General features: G+C 40.9%; 1 protein-coding gene across 3 annotated transcripts in view; it reads left to right on the forward strand.

Annotated features, from left to right (window-relative positions):
- Positions 5,895 to 20,967, forward strand: part of PNPLA8 (patatin like phospholipase domain containing 8) — a 46,055-nt gene continuing 30,982 nt past the window's right edge. Inside the window, exons 1-3 of one of the 3 annotated variants that reach the window (XM_005679143.3) lie at positions 5,895 to 6,048; positions 16,144 to 17,295; positions 17,447 to 17,596. In XM_005679143.3, the coding sequence (XP_005679200.1) occupies positions 16,234 to 17,295; positions 17,447 to 17,596 (1,212 nt within the window). In that variant the 5' untranslated portion in view covers positions 5,895 to 6,048; positions 16,144 to 16,233. Of the gene's footprint in view, positions 6,049 to 7,208; positions 7,228 to 16,143; positions 17,296 to 17,446; positions 17,597 to 20,967 lie in introns of those variants that run through there. The other 2 variants (XM_005679144.3, XM_013963300.2) reach the window with 2 other exon arrangements.

The following is a 20,967-nucleotide window of genomic DNA, read 5'->3' on the forward strand; positions in this document are numbered from 1 at the left end:
TATTCAGGCCTGATTTCCTTTAGGATGGACTGGATGGATCTCCTTGTTGTTCAAGGGACTCTCAAGAGTCTTCTCCAACACCACAGTTCAAAAGCATCAGTTCTTCAGTGCTCAGTTTTCTTTATAGTCCAACTCTCACATCCATACATGACCACTAGAAAAACCATAGCCTTGACTAGATGGACCTTGGTTGGCAAAGTAATGTCTCTGCTTCTTAATATCCTGTTTAGGTTGGTCATAGCTTTTCTTCCAAGGAGCAAGCATATTTTAATTTCATGGCTGCAGTCACCATGGGCAGTGATTTTGGAGCCCCCAAAAATAGTCTCTCACTGTTTCCATTGTTTGCCCATGTATTTGCCATGAAGTGATGGGACCAGATGCCATGATCCTGGTTTTCTGAATGTTGAGTTATAAGCCAACTTTTTCACTCTCCTCTTTCGCTTTCATCAAGAGGCTCTTCTGTTCTTTGCTTTCTGCCATAAGGGTGGTGTCATCTGCTTATCTGAGGTTATTGATATTTCTCCCAGCAATCTTAATTCCAGCTTGTGCTTCATCCAGCCAGGCAGTTTTCATGATGTACTCTGCATGTAAGTTAAATAAACAGGGTGACAATATACAGCCTTGACGTACTCCTTTCCCAATTTGGAACTAGTCTGTTGTTCCATGTCCAGTTCTAACTGTTGCTTCTTTACTTGCATACAGACTTCTCAAGAGGCAGGTAAGGTGGTCTGGTATTCCCATCTCTTGAAGAATTTCCCACACTTTGTTGTGATTCACAGTCAAAAGCCTTGGTGTAGTCAATAAAGAAGATGTTTTTCTGGAACTCTCTTGCTTTTTCTATGATCCAACGGATGTTGGCAATTTGGTCTCTGGTTTCTCTGCCTTTCCTAAATCCAGGCTGAACATCTGGAAGTTCTTGGTTCATGTACTATTGAAGCATAGCTTGGAGAACTTCGAGTATTACTTTGCTAGCGTGTGAGATGAGTGAAATTGTGCAGCAGTTTGAACAACCCCTACTACCTGGGATTCTCTCTGTCTTTTCTTCTACCACATCACTACTGCTGCCAGCATGAGAAAAAGCTCATGTAATTAGATTGAGACCTCCTGGATAATTTGGGATAATTTCCCTTTTAAAAAATCTATATCCTTAATTACATCTGCAAAGTCCCTGTTGCCATGTATTACAATGTAACATGGCTTCCCTGGTGGCTCAGAGGGTAAAAGCATCTGTCTGCAATGCAGGAGACCTGGGTTCAATCCCTGGGTTGGGAAGATCCCCTGAAGAAGGAAATGGCAACCCACTCCAGGATTCTTGCCTGGACAATCCCATGGACAGAGCAGCCTGGTAGGCTACAGTCCACAGCGTCACAAAGAGTCAGACCCGACTGAGTGACTTCCCTTCATAAAGTAACATATTCAGAAGTTCAAGGGATTAGGCCATTATTCTGCCTATCACAGTATAAATTCTTCTAGGATTATTTTCTGGCATATCCTTCACTTGGATGATTTGGAGAAATATCTTACAGCAATATTGCTTAATTTATTTTGGCTACAGCATTGAGTTTTGTTTCAACAAAAAGAGGCTAGAAGTTCTTTGAAGAGTTCTTATAAGCCAAACTTTAATAATCAATAGAAGGAGAAGTTGACTATTGATTTAGAGAAAGAAAGGTCTATAATAGATCACTGGTGAAACTTGTAAATCAAAGGAGAACAAATAAATGATACAGGAGAGATGTGGATATCTATTTTATCTAGGAGCCAAAGGATATAGGGTAGAACAATTACTGTATTTAACATTATTGCAAGTGTGATCTTTTCCTGAAGGATATTAAATATCATTAGCCTGCTCTTAAAAATAGAAGACAATTTCCTATTTTGCACACCACTGAATTTATAGCATTTAAAATGAACTGAACTTCTCTTTTCTCTTAAATTTTTTTCTAACATCAAAAGAATCATGATGGGTTTTAATTTCCATTTGTAACTTATTAACTGGTAATCTGAATGAAATTAAAAGTCAATAATACAGAATTTTAGAGACTCTACACTTTGCTGGGTAGTATGCTAGACCCAAAGGATACACATACAGTTATGTTATACTCCATGCCTACAGGAAACTCACAGGCATATAAACAAATAAATAAAAATACTGTGCAGGCAGGGGACCTGGAGAAGCTAGCACACATGGAAGGCATGTTTTACTCATTGTTGCTGTTTTTCTCTTTTCAATTGCACTTTTTTTAGAGCAGTTTTAGGCCCACAGCAAAACTGAGAGGAAGGTATAGCTATTTCTCATATGCCTCTGCCTTCACACATACATTACAGATTGTGATATCGCTCAGTCAAATCTGACTCTTTGTGACCCCATGGACTGTATAGCCCACCAGGCTTCTCTGTCCATGGGGTTCTCCAGGCAAGAATACTGCAGTGGGCAGCCATCGCCTTCTCCAAGGGGTCTTTCTGATCCAGGGACTGAAGCCGGCTCTCCCACATTGCAGGCAGATTCTTTACCATCTGAACCATCCCGAAAGCCATCCCCACGAGTGGTACATATATGTTTCAATCAATGAATGTATGCTGGCACATCATAATAACCCAAAGTCCATAGTTTATCTTAGGGTTTGCTTTTGGTAATGTATATTCTATGAGTTTGAGCAAATGTGTAATGACAGGTATCCATCATCAAATATCACAGAGTGTTTTCACTGCCTTGAACATCCTCTGCCTAATTCACACACTGCCCCCATCCCAATCCTTAATAACTGTTGATTTTTTGTTTGTTTTTACTATCTCTATATTTGCCTTTTCAGAATTTCATATGGTGGGAATCATATGATATATGGCCCGTGTAGATTGGTATAAACATTTAAGATTTCTCCACATCTTTTCATGGCTGAAAGTTTGTTTTTAGCTCTGAATAGGAGATCCAACCAGTCCATTCTGAAGGAGATCAACCCTGGGATTTCTTTGGAAGGAATGATGCTAAAGCTGAAGCTCCGGTACTGTGGCCACCTCAAGTGAAGAGTTGACTCACTGGAAAAGACTCTGATGCTGGGAGGGATTGGGGGCAGGAGGAGAAGGGGACCACAGAGGATGAGATGGCTGGATGGCATCACTGACTCGATGGACGCGAGTCTGAGTGAACTCTGGGAGTTGGTGATGGACGGGGAGGCCTGGCGTGCTGCGATTCATGGGGTCGCAAAGAGTCGGACACGACTGAGCGACTGAACTGAACTGAACTGAATAACCATTATCTGATGTATCACAGTTTACTTAAATATTCACTTACTGCAGGATATCTTGGTTACTTCCAAGTTTTGGCAATTGTGAATAAAGCTGCTATAAACATCTACATGCTGGTTTTTGTGTTCACACAGGTCGCCAACTCCTTAAGGTAAATACCAAGAATAACAATTGCTGGATTGTATAGTAAGAGTATGTTTAGTTTTGTAAGCTTTTCTAGTTTTGAAGGAGGTATGAGCAAAGGTACTGAAGCATGAAAAAGCACAGGGTATTCGAGGAACCATAATTATGGCCAGTCTTTGGGGTCACAAAGAGTTGGACACGATTGGGTGACTGAACAACAAAGCACGGCCAGAGGGTAAAGAGCAAAGGGAAAGTAGTGAAATTAAGGCTGGAAGCTCGGTAGGCTTGAAGCCTATCACGCCCTGCACTTGATTCCATGAAGAGGAAGCATAAACTTCTTAATCAGCGAAATCGCGTGATTGGACTTGCACTTTAGAAAGATTACCTTGGCTTCCCAGAAGAGAATAACTCTGGGTTGGAGGTCAGTTACAGGATTTCCCTGGTGGCTCAGATGGTAAAGCATCTGTCTACAACGCGGGAGACTCGGGTTTGATCGCTGGGTCAGGAAGAACCTCTGGTGAAGGAAATGGCAATCTACTCCAGTACTCTTGCCTGTAAAATATCATGGATGGAGGAGCCTCGTTTGCTACAGCCCATGGGGTCGCAAAGAGTCGGAGACGACTGAGCGACTTCCACTTCACTTCACTTCACAGGCTGGAAAACCAGTTTAACAAGATTGAGGACGAAAGCTTAAACTAAAGCAATGGAGGCCAAGATGTAGAGCAATGGAAAGACTTGAGAGATCCTCCACTAAGATCCTCAGACTTCAGGATGGTTAAAGTGATGGGGAAGAAAGAATAAAGAAGGATTCAAGAGTTTTTAAAAAATTCTGGCAAGGGAGGAAAATGTAGATATTTGACAAAGTCTGACTAAATTAGGAAGTGAAGGAAAACAAGCAGGGGAGGGGGGGATGGATGATTGGATGGTGACAAAAGAGTTTCTCATTCGTCAAACTTTGATTTCTCTGAGCCCGCTTCCATCAAGGCTTCCGCCCCAGGTCCTGTCTTTGGTCTTCCAAGTCCAATTTTATCAAGAATCCTGCTGAGTCTGTTTAGAGAAAATCTCCCACCCTTGATATCTAGTCACACTGGTCAGTCTTTAGCAAGAATCACCCCTACCCTTGGCGTCCCCTCTTAGTAATTTTTCATCCACTGGCCCTTCTGTTCCTTGGCTACACATCTCCAACTGTCTTTGTTGTATCTGTAATTCAGCCCAATCTCTTTCCCCAATGGCAAAAATCTTGACATCTACGGCAAAAGTCCTAAATAAAGTCTTTACCGTTTTAACAAGTATAATTTTTTTTAACAACAGGGAGGAACGTCTCTCTGAAACTAAGGTTACTTCCATATGCCTCTAAAGTGTAGCTTGTGCATGTACATTTTAACTATAGTATGGCTAAATAACCTGTCTAGATCACACACTGCAGGGGTTTATCAGGCATTATGATGTACATAATCCAGCCATTTGTGCCCCAAGAGCCTGGCAAGCTGGCTTCCTCCTCTTAATTAAAAAGAAAAAACAAGGTGTAAGTCTGACACCCACTATGTGACAGCTCACACAATTCCTCCCTTAAACACTTCACAATCATCTTATACGGACTAAAGCAGTAACACTCACCCGTGCGAGACATGACAAGGCTAGAGAAAAGAGAATCTGTCATGGCAACATTTTGAGGTTAGTAATGACTACTTTTCTGTTTTCTAACCTCAACTTATTTAAAGGAAGCTGCAGTAACCATCCAAATTTTCTGTTTTAGCAGTAAAGCTTCTTGACATATAATGGCTATGCTCGAAAAAATACTTTTTTTTAAAAGACATTGAATTTGAATTTCGTGTCAATGTCACGTGTCCCAACAAGTTTGGTTTTCTTTTTTAAACTATTGAAAATGAAAACCCCATTCTTACTTTGCAGACGTACAGAAACAGGCCATGGGATGTATTTGCCTTATGGGTTGTATAGGCTATTTGCAGACATGGTAGGCATAAAATGTTAGGATTGAAAAACCAACGTGTGAAGTGTGGGACCTTCTGGAAACAAGAGCATAGCGGGGCTTTACTGGCTGACTTCCAACAGGATAACGTATGTGAAAGAGCTTTCCAGCGATTTTTAGTCCAAGTGGCGAAGCTAAGGAATGATGACAGCAAGAGTGGTTAGGACCCCGGTCCATGCCGCTCACCATCCTCCAGGCGGCTGGTACGCAGCCCGGGTTCCGAGAACCTGAAGAAGAGGGGACAAAACCTCATTGGACGCGGAGATAGATGCTTAGCTCAGCTTATCGCTTACTGAGTCCTGCACACAAGCCCGCCGAGCCAAAGAAACTCCCACGGCTGGTCGCCAGGCGGCGCCTCTCCTGGTGCCCGCAGGCGCGTGCACGCACGCACGTCTCCCGCCCGCGCTCAGCCGTGCTCTATTGCGCATGTCTGGGAAGGGGGCGGAGCGGCGGCTGACGGACAGGCAGAGGCCTCAGCCAGGCGGAGGAGCTCCTCCCCCGTCGGCGAGTAGACCTGGGCCGCCCTGCGTCACTTCCGCTGGGGCGGGACGGAGCTGGGGGAGGGTGGTACCCCAGTTGCCGCCCGGGTGTTTGTGCTGGAAACTCAGCTGATGCTGGCGGGCAGAGGGGACGCGCGTCCGGGGAAAAGGCGCTTCGCCCCTGCCGCCCAAGTAGTTGCGGCCTGCATCCGGGTAGGTGGCCCGTGGGGGGCCGGCGGGACGGTAGGCTGGGGGAGAAGGCCGCGGGTCGCCCCCGGGACTCCTTTGGCCCTCCGGGACTTCTGATCTCTCCTCGGAGGGCGCTTCCAGGGCGAGAGGGCGGGGAGGCGGCCGGGCCCCGGAAGGGTCCGCAGGTCCCAGCCCTGAGGGGTGCGCGATGCTCTCCTCGTCTTCTGGCCTGGTGGGCTTTGCTGGTCCGCACGGCTCAGACTGTTTAGGTTTTTCTGGTTCAGCTCCGAGCTGCCTGTTCCACCCCCCGAGCCTCGCAGCCGAGGTTCCCTGAGTCTGTCTGACTTCCCCTGGGCAGTAGGTGCTCCGACAGTTCCCGGTTGCTTGTCAAAATCGCGTCCCTGTTGTACCTGCATGATTCACCACTGTCGGTGCACCTGATGAGTCGGCTGCTCCAGGTTTTTCATTATCAGCAGTTTCTTTGTAACCCCACCCACACTGAACTCTGTCCCCCGCTCCTGTTGCTTAATCGGTTTCAGATGTCTGCCGTTGAATAGGTGAAGGTTTGTTGCACTGCTTCCAGTCGCTGTCATGTAAATCATCATGCGGGGAGGAAACTGGTTTCTATACCTAATACTATGATAACTTTAAATAAAAAGTGGTGACACCTAGGAAAAACTTAGATGAGGAGCTATCACATAATCCTATTTAAAGTGGTGCTTTTTACTTATGCTAACATCCCAGTTGAACTCCATCCCCATCTACAGTCCCGATTATTGAGCTTTCAAAAATGACAAAAGTAGGTTTCAGTGTATCGAGGAAATGCTGTTAAGACAGTGAAATACTAAGCATTTTTAAATCCGGGAGTTTTAGAAACGTTTATTACACTGTGAACTGAGAGTTTAATGCCTCTTATGAGGCAAATATTTCATGCCCATTGTAGCTGTTTATGTCAAATCTCTTGTGCACATTAGTTGTACTTTGAGTATAAGAACATATTCTTACTTCATCATTTTTCTTAAACTTTTTTTCTCAGTGTTGATCTTGTTTTTCTCTGTTCCTGGGTCAGATCTCAATTAAAACCTTGAGAGCAATGTCCTTTTAACAAGTCATGTTGGATGAAAAGATATAAACATGTTGGATGAAAACATAAACTTTCACTAGTTTATATGTTTACTTGCTTCAAGTGCAAAGTTAATCAAGGTACATCTTTTGAGTTGTTTTTTTGCTTAGTAATAATGACGGAGGATTTGTGCCAAAGGGTTCTTACTGCTTGGTGTGTGGAACGTATATTTGTGAAAAGGTCATAGAACTCTTAGCGGGACATCTTCCTGTCATGTCTGACCTTTATTTCCCATGTCTTATATTTTATTTCATTCACTGTCCAGTACTTTTTCGGACGTCCTGCCATTGCCCTGAGCTTTTCTGGATGTCTTTTCTCCTGTGCTTTTTTTTTTTCCTGCTTGGCAAGCTACCTCTTCCTCACTCTGAATGGCTGTCAAGGCTCTACCCTTGTTCTCTCTACACCAGAATTTTAAAATTTGAAACCCAAGGAATACTTTAGTACTTCTGTAAATATCCTGAAATGTCTTGGGAAATATAGTGTATATATGCAGATAAACATTTTTTCAAGGAAGAGAAACTTTTATCAAATTTTGCAATCCCCAAATTCTGGAGAAGTGTTAACTGTATATCCTTCTTTGGTAAATCCAGTCTTAGGATTTCAGCTGTCACTGTGCTAGTAACTCCAAAGATAAATCCAACAGCCTATGTTCCTGTAGTATGTCTCCATGTGAATGCCCCACTGTTTCTGCATTATGTAAAACCAAGAGATTTTTTATTAAATTGGCTCCCTTCCAAGCTATCTCATATCCACAAATGGCATTCTCCCTGTTTCCCTGACTAAAAACCCTTAAGTTGTCTTGACACCTCCCTCTACTTACCCTATTCTTTCCTGTCACCAAGTCCTGTGTTTCGCTGATTGCTCTGTTTTCAAAGTGTGGCTCAGAGCAGTAGTCATCTCCATTATAGTTCAGTTCAGTTCAGTTCAGTCACTCAGTCGTGTCCAACTCTTTGCAACCCCATGAATCGCAGCACGCCAGCCTCCCTGTCCATCATCAACTCCCGGAGTTCACTCAGACTCATGTCCATCAAGTCCGTGATGCCATCCAGCCATCTCATCCTCTGTCGTCCCCTTCTCCTCCTGCCCCCAATCCCTCCCAGCATCAGAGTCTTTTCCAATGAGTCAACTCTTCGCATGAGGTGGCCAAACTACTGGAGCTTCAGCTTTAGCATCATTCCTTCCAAAGAAATCCCAGGGCTGATCTCTTTTAGAATGGACTGGTTGGATCTCCTTGCAGTCCAAGGGACTCTCAAGAGTCTTCTCCAACACCACAGTTCAAAAGCATCAATTCTTCGGCGCTCAGCCTTCTTCACAGTCCAACTCTCACATCCATACATGACCACAGGAAAAACCATAGCCTTGACTAGATGGACCTTAGTCGGCAAAGTAATGTCTCTGCTTTTGAATATGCTATCTAGGTTGATCATAACTTTTCTTCCAAGGAGTAAGCGTCTTTTAATTTCATGGCTGCAGTCACCATCTGCAGTGATTTTGGAGCCCCAAAAAATAAAGTCCTACACTGTTTCCACCGTTTCCCCATCTATTTCCCATGAAGTGATGGGACCGGATGCCATGATCTTTGTTTTCTGAATGTTGAGCTTTAAGCCAACTTTTTCACTCTCCTCTTTCACTCTCATCAAGAGGCTTTTTAGTTCTTCTTCACTTTCTGCCATAAGGGTGGTGTTATCTGCATATCTGAGGTTATTGATATTTCTCCCGGCAATCTTGATTCCAGCTTGTGTTTCTTCCAGTCCAGCGTTTCTCATGATGTACTCTGCATAGAAGTTAGATAAGCAAGGTGACAATATACAGCCTTGACGTACTCCTTTTCCTATTTGGAACCAGTCTGTTGTTCCATGTCCAGTTCCAACTGTTGCTTCCTGACCTGCATACAGATTTCTCAAGAGGCAGGTTAGGTGGTCTGGTATTCCCATCTCTTTCAGAATTTTCCACAGTTTATTGTGATCCACACAGTCAAAGGCTTTGGCATAGTCAATAAAGCCATTATAGTACTTTTATCTTAATCCAGTCCAAACCTCTGTCACTTCATGTCTGCATAATTGCAGTATAACCAAATGAAGTCCCCCATAAATTAATTCTTTCCTTCCTTAGCGGAGCCTCCACCTGGCAGTTCCTGAATTTCTTCTAGTTACAACTTCATTCCATTCCCAGTGGTTGGTCTAAGCCTCACTCTTCTGTTTATGCCTACATCTGTATTTGTGTACTATCCTACAAATAGAGAGTCTGGTCCTCCTGCTCTTTTCTGTTGATGATGGCACTTTACAGTTTACCTTCTTTATCTGTTTGTAATCTAACTTTTGCCTCAGCTCAATTTGCTTTCCAAACCCTTATCTGCATTTACTAGTGTTGTGATTTGGGATCAGTTAAATTCAGCTTGTTGATTTTGTTGACAACTCTTTTTGGCAGTTTTGGCCTGATAACTGTCGTTTCTAGAGGGGTGTTTTTAAATTGTATGATCATGAGATTGTCTAGACTTCCTTAATTGTTCCCCTTTTAAGATTTGCTTTATATGCTGTATTTCTTTGCCAGGTTGATAGGTGTATTGTAATTGGTCTTGAGGATTATCTCTTACTGGAAAGAAACAATGCAGCTCCCTTACTGTAATCCCGGCTTTTATAGCTCTGTTCTCTGCTTGACTCTTGGATCCATGTCTACCATTTTTCCTATTTCTTACTTTCCTTTGACTACCTTACTCTTACTATTCCTGAATAGACAAAGTTCATTCCTGTCTCCAAAGCTTTGATTGCTTTTCCCTCTGCCTTGAGTGCTTTTTTCCTGGATACTTTTAAATAATTTGCTTCCTCACTTCATTCAGGTCTCCAGTAACATGTCAACTCAATTCTCCTGACTACATCAGCTGAAATAGCCCTCCCTGGGCCCTTTTCTCCCCAGCCTCCAGCTTAATTTTTCTTCATGGTACTTCTCGATCTGTTGCTTTACATTGTATTAGTTACTTGTTTATTAATAAGTTGTCTTGTTCTCTAAGACCTAGGAAACTGAGGTTTAATAACTCTCAATAAATAGATTATTCCTTTTACTATGAAATAGTATGCCTTTTTTGGAGAAGGCAATGGCACCCCACTCCAGTACTCTTGCCTGGAAAATCCCATGGACGGAGGAGCCTGGTAGGCTGCAGTCCATGGGGTCGCTAAGAGTCAGACACGACTGAGCGACTTCCCTTTCACTTTTCACTTTCATGCATTGGAGAAGGAAATGGCAACCCACTCCAGTGTTCTTGCCTGGAGAATCCCAGGGACGGGGGAGCCTGGTGGGCTTCCGTCTGTGGGGTCGCACAGAGTCGGACACGACTGAAGCGACTTAGCAGCAGCAGCAGTATGCCTTTTTAATCTTATTTAATGCTTTTGCTTTAAAGTGCTTTTTGCTTTCTTTTGATTATATAGGCCTTGGTGTATATTTTCCCCTCTTCCTTTATTTTCATCCTTTCTTTGTCATCATGTTACAGTAACATCTAGTAACTAGCTTGTAGCTGGAATTTTCATTTCTAAAATTTTACTCTTCCTGTAAATTTTGTACAGGTTTGTGTTTTGTTTTTTTTTTTCCTTAATTTTGTTCTATCATTGCACGCTTAAACCTACTTACTTTTTTTTCTATTATTTCTAATCTCAGTTACACTTTTTCTTGTTGGCTGTACTTGCCAGTAGTCTTGCAGTGATGGTTCTTTAACTGTGAGTTCATCTTCAGTGGGGGTTGCTGAACGAGAGAGTCTCTTGCCTGAGCTTTGGAAGTGTCTTTCCATGGTGGTTTCAGTGGACTCTGCACGGCCACATGGAGTTCCCTAGCTCAGACTAGTTTCCATTGCTTAGTCTCTGCACCTTAAAGGAAATGTGACTGCACATCCAGGTATGTGATACCTCTTCAACTGTGGGTTTTCCACTGTTGGTTTTGCTTTATTAGGGGTTTCTTTTTTTAAAAAAACTTTATTGTGGTAAAAAAATCATAAAATTTAGTATGTTAATCATTTTTAAGTGTATAGTTCAGTGGGATCCTCTAGATTCAAAATTGTCGTGAAACAGATCTCCAGCACGTTTTCATCTCGCACAACTGAAACCCTGCCCCGTAAGCAATGCCCCTCTGCCCCATCCCTGCAGCCCCTGTAACCATCATTTTGCGGTCTGTCCCTGTGAACGTGACTGTTGCAGAGCTCTCCTGTAAGTGGAGTCATATAGTACTTGTTCCTATTGTAACTGGCTTATTTTACCTCATGTCCTCAAGGGTCATCCATGTCAGCGTTTGAGGGGATTTCCTGCCTTTTTCAGTCTGCATAATGTTCCATTGTGTGCATATACATGTTGTTTATTTAACTGTCCATGCACACTTGGATTGTTCCCACCTCTGCTATTATGAGTGCTGTTATAAGCATTGGTGTGCGAACTTTTTAAGTCCCTGTTTTCAGTTTCTTTGAATATATACCTAGGATTGCTGGATCTTATAGAGGTCTATATTGTGAGGAATTGGTATGCTGTGTTTTTGTTGTTTACCTTTTATTGAAGTGTAGTTGATTTATAATGTTGTGTTTCACTGTTTTCCATAGCGACTACACCATGTTCCAGTTCCACCACCAGTGCTCTGGTTCAGTGCTCAGCTTCTCCACATCTTTATCAACACTTGATATTTTCTGGCATTTTTGTTTTGTTCTGTTTTTTGGTTTAAACAACAGAATTTATTTCTCAGGTATTTTTTTCTTTTCTTTTCTTTTTTTGGTAATAGCCATCCTGATCAGTGTGGGATAATACCTCATTTGGTTTTGATTTGTATTTCTCTGGTATCAGTCTTGTTTTTCATCTTTTCTTGTGCTTATTTACTGAATGTCATCTTTGGAGAAAGATGACGTCTTTCATCTATTCAAGTCCTTTGCCCATTTTTTAATTGAGTTATTTGATTTTTGTTGTTAAGTTACAGGAGTCCATTATTAGTTTTGAGTATAGCTTTTTTATCCATGAGTCCTTTAGATGTATTTTATCATGTATTTCTGTGTTGGGGATTGTGGAACTTTTGTGTTAATTCAGCTTATTACATTGACTGCAGATCCTGAGGGGTTCAGAAGAGCCAGCAAGGCAGATAGGTTTGCTTCTTTTCTTTCCTCCCCTCTACAGATTTTAGAATAGTATGCTCACGTGCAATTTGGAAAGATGTTAGTTCAGACTATCTTCTGAACAATCACAATGGGTTCTTGATTCTTGTCGTTCTGTCTTGTCCTGTTACTCCATCTGTCAGAGATCTGCTGGAAGCATCTTCCTAATGTCATTCCTTTGCTTAACATAGTTCATTGACAGTTTGATCTTTAATCTCTTTGCTAAGATTGTCAGACCCTTCATAATCTGGCTCCTCCTGTCTTTGCAATATCACCTTCGGCCTGTCCCTCATTAATGGCTCCAGGCCTTAGAAAGAATTGACTGTTTGCAATTTTTGCTTATATTGTGTGTGCTTTCTTAAATGCTCTTTTGTTTGTTTGTTTGTGTTTGTTTTCCCCATTATTTAGAATTCTCTCCTTCCCCTCTCCTCTTTTACCATGTGATGAATTACTTTTTTGCCCAGTTTTCAGCGTCTTTTTTTTCAGACTTACCTGGATGTCTACTCTGACTTTGTGTCTTCCATTCATGTAGTTCAGTTCAGTCGCTCAGTCGTGTCCGACTCTCTGAGACCCCATGAATCGCAGCACGCCAGGCCTCCCTGTCCATCATCAACTCCTGGAGTTCACCCAAACCTACGTCCATCGACTCAGTGATGCCATCCAGTCATCTCATCCTCTGTCGTCCCCTTCTCCTCCTGCCCCCAATCCCTCCCAGCATCAGAGTCTTTTCCAATGAGTCAACTCTTCACATGAGGTGACCAAAGTACTGGAGTTTCAGCTTTAGCATCATTCCTTCCAAAGAACACCCAGGACTGATCTCCTTTAGAATGGACTGGTTGGATCTCCTTGCAGTTCAAGGGACTCTCAAGAGTTTTCTCCAACAACACAGTTCAAAAGCATCAATTCTTTGGCGCTCAGCTTTCTTCACAGTCCAACTCTCACATCCATACATGACCACAGGAAAAACCATAGCCTTGACTAGATGGACCTTTGTTGGCAAAGTAATGTCTCTGCTTTTGAATATGCTGTCTAGGTCGGTCATAACTTTCCTTCCAAGGAGTAAGCGTCGTATGGTACCATCTGTTAAAGTGCATTGCATTGTTTTCTTAAATTACAAATATGATGCTTTCTCTTTGTAAATAATAGAATCCATCCAAAAGTAAAAGCCCTTCTCAAAAGCCCTTCTCTCAAAAGCCCTTCTTTTTCAATTCTACTTCTCAGTTCATAGGAATAAACAAACAGGTGCTTACCCTTTCAGAATGTGTGTATGTGTGTGTAACCACAGATTCCAGCTGCATATATAGGTTTTTGTTTTCTTGTGTTACATAATATCTTTGTGTCTACATCTGTGTATCCTTGTATGTATGATATTCATACATATGTAATTGCAGTTTGCCTTCCTCTCTATACTGTATATAAAGGATATACATTGGATACATTGGATCATCTAGTTCCTAACTGCTATATAACATTACATTGTAACTCATTGTATTATATGTTATGTACCGTAATTTATTTAACCATCCCTTTCTAGAAGACACTTAAGAGTTGTTTATCAGTGTTCTGATATTTCAAGCAGTGTGGCAAAGAATGTGTGTATGTACCTGTACTCCTATGCAGTTATTTCTGTAGGATAGATTCTTTATGGTGGAATTACTAATCAAAGAACATGTGCCTTTAAAATTTCGATAGATAGCTATTAAAATTTCATTAGATTCTGTCAGGTAGCCCTCTGTGTCCCTTTTTCCCAGGTTATTATCAGTATTGGATATTATCAATTATTTGCATTTTACCAACTGAAAGAACAGAATGTCTGTTTTAAACAGCATTTATGCTGTGGTTATGGGCCCCTTGTCTGTTAGGTGTTGCACATAGTTTTGGAGAAGGTGTGGCAACCCACTCTAGTACTGTTGCCTAAAAAATCGCTTGGACAGTCCATAGGGTCTCAAGGAGTTAGACTCTACTGAGGTGACTTAGCATGTATGCACAGTTTATTCTAGTCTGACTTCTTTGATTAAATGAGCAGTTACTACTAGACCGTGAAATCTTCTTTACAAGGCTATCTCAAGCTCTAGACTGAAAGTTTCTTGGTATCCTCTTTGTGGTCTCAGCATTTAGGACTCTATCTGGCATCAAGTTGTTGAATGTGTGCCCGACACACAGTGAGGCCAGACAAACTGAAATGTCCACGTTTGGAGTGGAGAAGGGTTTATTGCAAGAGCCATAAAGCTGGCAGCTCCTGCTCGAAAGACCTGAACTCTGATGGGTTTGGGGGAAGAGATTTTATAAGCAAAATTTGTAGGGAGGTCTCTTCTGATAGGTTGAGGTGACAGAATGGTGTCCCAGGAATCTTAGTCATCAGCTTTCTGGTTCCAGCCAGTCTGGGGTCTTAGGGCTTGTGCTCAGCCTGCCATTGACCATCGTCTTCCTGGGAAGGGGGTTAGTTCCTGTAGAAGAACTCAGAGATTTCTTAAGATTGTTACATACATCCCCCCAGGATGAACCAGGACCCTGTCCCATCTCTGCGCTGATGTCTCTCTCTGCATTCCCTCACTCTCTTAATTAACTGTTTGAATCTGCCCTTTGGAACTCAGGGAGGGTCTCAGAGGCTGAAGGGCTTTTTCTTACAAACAAGAAATTGGGAACACAAGCTTTCATGCATGAGAGGGTCCCATAGAGTCCTGCTTGGTTTCAGTCCCCCCTTTTCTTTGATATGCCTCAATCCTGAGGGGAACAGGTATTGGACAGGAGAATAACATTTTGGATAGAGGTTAATAAATTCGACAGAGGAACTCGGTTTCATGGGGACTAAATTTCAGATTAAATATTCTATAAATGGTTTACAGTGAATAGGAGTATAAGACTTAACTATTGTCCTCAAAGAACTTAAAGTCTAATGTCACATAAACTAGTTAAGACTTAATAATAAAGAAGAAAAACAGTAGAATATTGTGTCAATGAAAAATTAATCAGTCGGTCTAAGAAAGAATTGGGAGATTTTATTTGAGCCAAATTTGAGGATTATAACCCAGGAAGAGTCTCTCAGAAAACTCTGAGATACGTTCCACCTATTAGAAGTCAAGACACAGTTTATATAAGATGTTTTGAAACAGAGGGCTGTACATAAAATAATAATCCAGACTTAAGTACCAGCACAGTGAGTCACGTGGCCCTTTACAAGGTCAAGAAAAGATGTTCTATCTTGCTGATGTTGGGAGAATGTGGAACAGGTATTCCTGCTGGTGGGGGAGGTGTGGTAGGTAGAGAGTGCAGGTAGAAAGGAGGCCAAGGGGCAGAGAAGAACCTTTATGTTTAAGTTTTCCTTGTCCTACCATGAATATAGATTGTGTTTCGCAGTTGCGTGTTCGGTTTTGTGTTGTAGGAGACCTTATCTACCTGGTAGTAGTAGTGGTGAAGTTACTCAGTCGTGTCCGACTCTTTGCAACCCCGTAGATTGTAGTCTGCCAGGCTCCTCTGTCCATGGGATTTTCCAGGCAATAGTCCTGGAGTGGGTTGCCATTTCCTTCTCCAGGGGATCTTCCCAACCCAGGGCTTGAACCCGGGTCTCCCGCATTGTAGACAGAAGCTTTACCATCTGAGCCACCAGGGAAGCCTTCTCTATCTGGTAGCTTCTCTAAATTAGTTTCCATGAAACATCCTACTACTCACTTTCTTTTCTCATTTATTTCTATGCTAAAAGATTAATTACCTTCTATTTGCTTAAAAATGAAATCTCTATTGCCATCCTGAAAATATATTGCCCTATCTTCTTTTGAGACAAGTTCCTGAGTTTAGTTCAAGTAATGTAATGTATTTTATCTCTTCCCCAACTTCAGTTTTACCTTGAATCCTAATGTTTTTTTTTTTTTTCTTGCCATTTTAGGTAAGACCATGAATTATGGCATTTCTTAAATGAAGCATTCAGGAATGAAGTGAAAGTCATAACGTATAGAAAATAAGTAATTTTTAAGTTATGTCTATTAATTTGACTATAGATCTATATTATATTTACCTCCTTAGTAATGCGAGAAGTCTTTGTGGGAAGCAGAGGAGCAAGCAGCTGCCTTTCTTGTGCTCACCTGAACATTACTGGAGGATAAGCCACATCAGTCTACAGAGAGGTGTTCATACGAGCAGAATAAGATGTAAATGGACCAAAAGTGAAGCTCATTCTTGCAGTAAGCACTGTTCCCCCCTAAGCCACCATGGTTTACATCTTGGAATCTTGAGACTTAGCACTTCTGCTCCCAAGGGACTTACAAAAGTGAGCCCTCGTATGTCCCGTATTAAAAATACTTTGAACTCTATTTCAAAGGCTGTTTTTGGCAAACAAAATGAAATGATCTCTCGTTTAGCTCAACTTAAGCCAAGTTCTCGAATATTAAGAAAAGTGACAGATAGCGGTTGGTTAAAACAGAAAAGTGTTAAACAAACCATCAAGTTTCTGAAAAAGTATAGTGACAAGTCAGCAGAAAAGAGTTCTGTTCCAGCAAAGGAAAGTCAAGTTATAGAGAAAGACAATATAGGTAAACCAAGCCTTTTTCATTACACAAATAATATAACCACAAAATTTGGAGAGTCATTCTACTTTTTGTCAAGTCATATTAATTCATACTTCAAGCGTGAGGAAAAAATGTCTGAACAGAAGGAAGATCAACATTTCCAGGAAAAATCAGAACTTGAACTTAAAAAGGTTGAAGATGAGAAACCCAGTTCTCCAGATCCTGGCATCCTGTCTGATAAGAAGTTAGATTCAGAAGCTTCTTTATATTCTGAGGACAAGCCTGGAAGTCCCAGTGGGACACCTGAAGTTCTTCCCATTTCTACTAAACAGAGTATTGCTAACTTTCTTTCTCGTCCCACGGAAGGTGTACAAGCCTTAGTAGGTGGTTATATTGGTGGACTTGTCCCCAAACTAAAGTATGATACAAAGAGTCAGTTAGAAGAGCAGGAAGAGACGACAAAAGCTGAGCAGGCTGTCAGCAAAGACAAAAACGCAGAGGAGAAAAGGCGGTTATCTCTTCAGCGAGAAAAGGCAAGTCGTTATTCATTGTGATTTTAAGTTTTAATTTTGTCAGATTTCTAAGTTTCATTTCCTAATGTGATTTAAGAACTTTGATCATCTGTTGGTATCACTGGAGCAGTTTTCATACTCAAATCATGCATATTTTAATATGTCTTTGCAGATCATTGCCAGAGTGAGTATTGATAATAGAACGCGGGCATTAGTTCAAGCATTAAGAAGAACAACTGACCCAAGACTCTGCATTAATAGGGTTGAAGAACTGACTTTCCATCTTCTAGAATTTCCTGAGGGAAAAGGAGTGGCTGTCAAGGTAATTTTGATTACCTTTAATCTGTTTTCTTCTTGGAATAAAAGTACTAGTAAACCTTCTGAAATGGGGAAGATGACACCTTTCATTTTTCTGTTTAAACATTTTGTGGTTTTATCATACGTGTGTTTTACATACTCAGTAATTACCCATTTATTCTGTGATATACATTGCACTAAATGCTCATTTTTCTTCTGTAATATGTTATCCTCTTGGTATTCATATCTGTACTTTTAAAATACTTCCACCATTTTAAAATAGAAGATATATCTAGTGTATTAGTTGAATTGCCCAATAGCTACCAGGGTTTTCTTAAATGCAACGTTAAGTGTTTATGCTATGCAGCAAGTAAAACCATTGCTTGTTTTTATTTCATGATCTTTTTGTATTTGAAAGTCTAAAATAAATTTTATGATCTTATTGGCAGTTGAACTTGTGATTCTATTAATAAAACAAATAGATTTTCTTTGCCTCAGTTTTTTCAAATATAAAACAGTGAAAATAATTTAGATCTATTTAAGTAGGCCGTTTTCGTGCTAGCATGCGTGCTATGTCGCTTCAGCTGTGTCTGACTCTTCGCGACCCCATGGACTGTAGCCTGCCAGGCTCCTCTGTCTACGGAATTCTCCAGACAGGAGTACTGGAGTGGGTTGTCATTCCCTTCTCCAGGGGATCTTCTTGACCCAGGGATCGAACCTGTCTCATGTCTCCTGCATTGGCAGGCAGGTTCTTTACCACTACTGCCACCTGGGAAGCCCTGAAATACCATAAAATGTGAATGATGTCTCTCTACCTCTGTACTAAGATTATTTGTGACCTTATCTATATAATTAACAATTTGGACATGTCATATAAAGAATAGACAGTGTTAATATTTTGTTAGAGATCCATCAATGCTTATTTTTTACTTGCCATCCAGAAGATTGTCAGTTAACTTAGTTCATATTTATTCAACAGTTTGATAACAATCTTGCTAAAAAGACATTTTACATTAATTTTCCCTCTGAAATTTCATACAATACATATATTGTAATAGCTAAACTTTAGACTATCATGTTCATAGAATTTGGAATTATCTTTCATATATATGTAATCTCTTACCTAAAAGATAAAATTTTCCAAATATGGAAATGCTTCTAAGTCATTTTAACATTTGGGTGATACACTGAAAGCAAACTTCTAAGATAAAGATGCATACTTTAATGAACTTAAGAAAAACATTTTATTGAAGTATGATACACATGCAGTTGTAAGTATAAAGCTCAGTGAGTCTCCATACACCTTCACGTAGCCAGCACCCAGATGAAGAGCAGAATTTGTCAGCACTGCAGAAGCCTCCCCTGGACCCCGTTTCAGTCACAGTCTCCCAAAACAAGGATCACAAATTAGTCCTGTCTGTTTCTGTACATTATGTAAACTGTTGTTTCTGTCACTCAGCACACTGGTAGGAATCTTTTACATTGTTGTGGGTAGTTGTAGGTCATTCATTCTTGTTTCTTTCTTATTCCATTGTGTGAATGTATTGCAGCTTATTTACTCCTGGTAGTGTTGATAGATTTCTGGATAGTTTTCAGTTTTAGTCTGTTGTGACCTGTTTTTGTTAATAGAAACTTTGAGAACTCATAACTGACCTTAAATCTAGGAACTCTTCAATACCTTGGAGAAATGTGATATATATTTTCTTGTAGAGTGGCTAACCTTCCGAATTTACCTGGCTTCCTTTTTGTTGGTATTGTTGATGTATTCCTTCTTCCTTTTTGTTTCTTGCACATTGGAATTTAAATATAAAGACTTGATTGCGTTGAGCGTTTTCTTGTTGGAGTACACTGTAGATGATATTATGCACCTCATATTGCATCATGTCAAAACATAATCGGCTGAACAACAATTAGTAATGCTAAGGTTGGTCACTGAATTTGGAAGATTACAGTCTTATCTTTTCACTGTGCAGTTAGGCTAGAAGTATTAGTCCACCAACTGTTAACCTAATTGTTTCCAAAACTTGTCATTTTATTAGGGTTGCAGAACGATGAATTTCTAATTCTGTCATTCCTTCTGCCTTATAATTGACGTTTTCCTGTAAAAGTGGAGATTTCTTCACCCAACTAAAGCTATTTGGTTACTCTCAGAAATCAGTGTTGCAGGAAAAGTGAAAGAATGCGTAATTTCTTTCTACTTAGTCACCAGTTTTCAAAGGAAAGAGTTTGCTCTAAAAGCTGCTTCAGTGGTGAGATGAATTCTTGGTGCTTTTTTCTTTTTATTATCATTATGAACTCATAATTTTTCATAAGTTGTATTTCCATAATCTTTCCCCAATCCTTTTTTTAATGTGTAATTTATTTTAACTTTGACTAGTAGGGTGCCCTTCAAGCTGTTTCTTGTGTCTTTTTTGAAATTTTTGTAAAACTATTATACAGAGAAAATATACATACTGTAAGTATACAGCTCCATAAATTTTCAAAAATTGAACACATCTATATAACGGCCACCCAGTTAAGAAACAGAATGTTTCCAAAAGCCTCTTTATGCTCCCCTCCAATCATTCTTTAAAAAGATTGACTAGTTTTCTAACAGTATAGATTAGTAGTACCTCTTTCTGCTTGTTATATGAATGGAATGATACAGAATGTGCTTTTTTAAGTCCCCCCACCCCCATCAGCATTATGTTTGTGAGAACCTTCCATACTGATGAGTGTAGCTAAGGAACATTTATTCTCATTGTTATGTATTCTCTTGTATGAATATAGTGCAATGTAGTGGACATTTGGATAGCTTCCTGTTTGGAAATATTTAGGAATAGTACTTCCGGGATGTATCTTTTGGAAAACATAAAAGTAGTAGTCCTGCTTGGGCTTCTCTGGTGGCTCAGCAGTAGAGAATCTGCCTGCAATGCAGCACACCAAGGTTTCATCCCTAGGTTATGAAGATACCCTGGAGGGGGACATGGCAACCCACTCCAGTTTTCTTGCATAGAGAATCCCATGTACCTGGCAGGCTGCAGTCAATAGGGTCGCACAGTTGGACACGACTGAAGCAACTAAGCAACAGCAGCAGCCGTAGTCCTGCTCATAGAGTATGCCTGTTCTCGTATTAGTGGGTACTGCCAGATGGTTTTGCAGAGTGCTCTCATCAGTTGATACTTTCACCAGGACTGTGTGAGCCTTCTGGTTATGCTTCCTCCTCTCCAATGCCTTATATTATCTTCTTATTTTAGCCATTTTGTTCTATGTTTAGTGATTTAAATTGGGGCTTTAATTTGTCCTTCTCTGGTACCTGTGAAGTTCAGCAGCTTCCCAGTGTTTACTGGTCGTTTGTTTACTGCTGAGGCTGAAGCTCCAGCACTTTGGCCACCTGATGCGAAGAGCTGACTCACT

This window comes from Capra hircus, chromosome 4 (assembly GCF_001704415.2).
Source record: "Capra hircus breed San Clemente chromosome 4, ASM170441v1, whole genome shotgun sequence".
NCBI lineage: Eukaryota > Metazoa > Chordata > Mammalia > Artiodactyla > Bovidae > Capra > Capra hircus.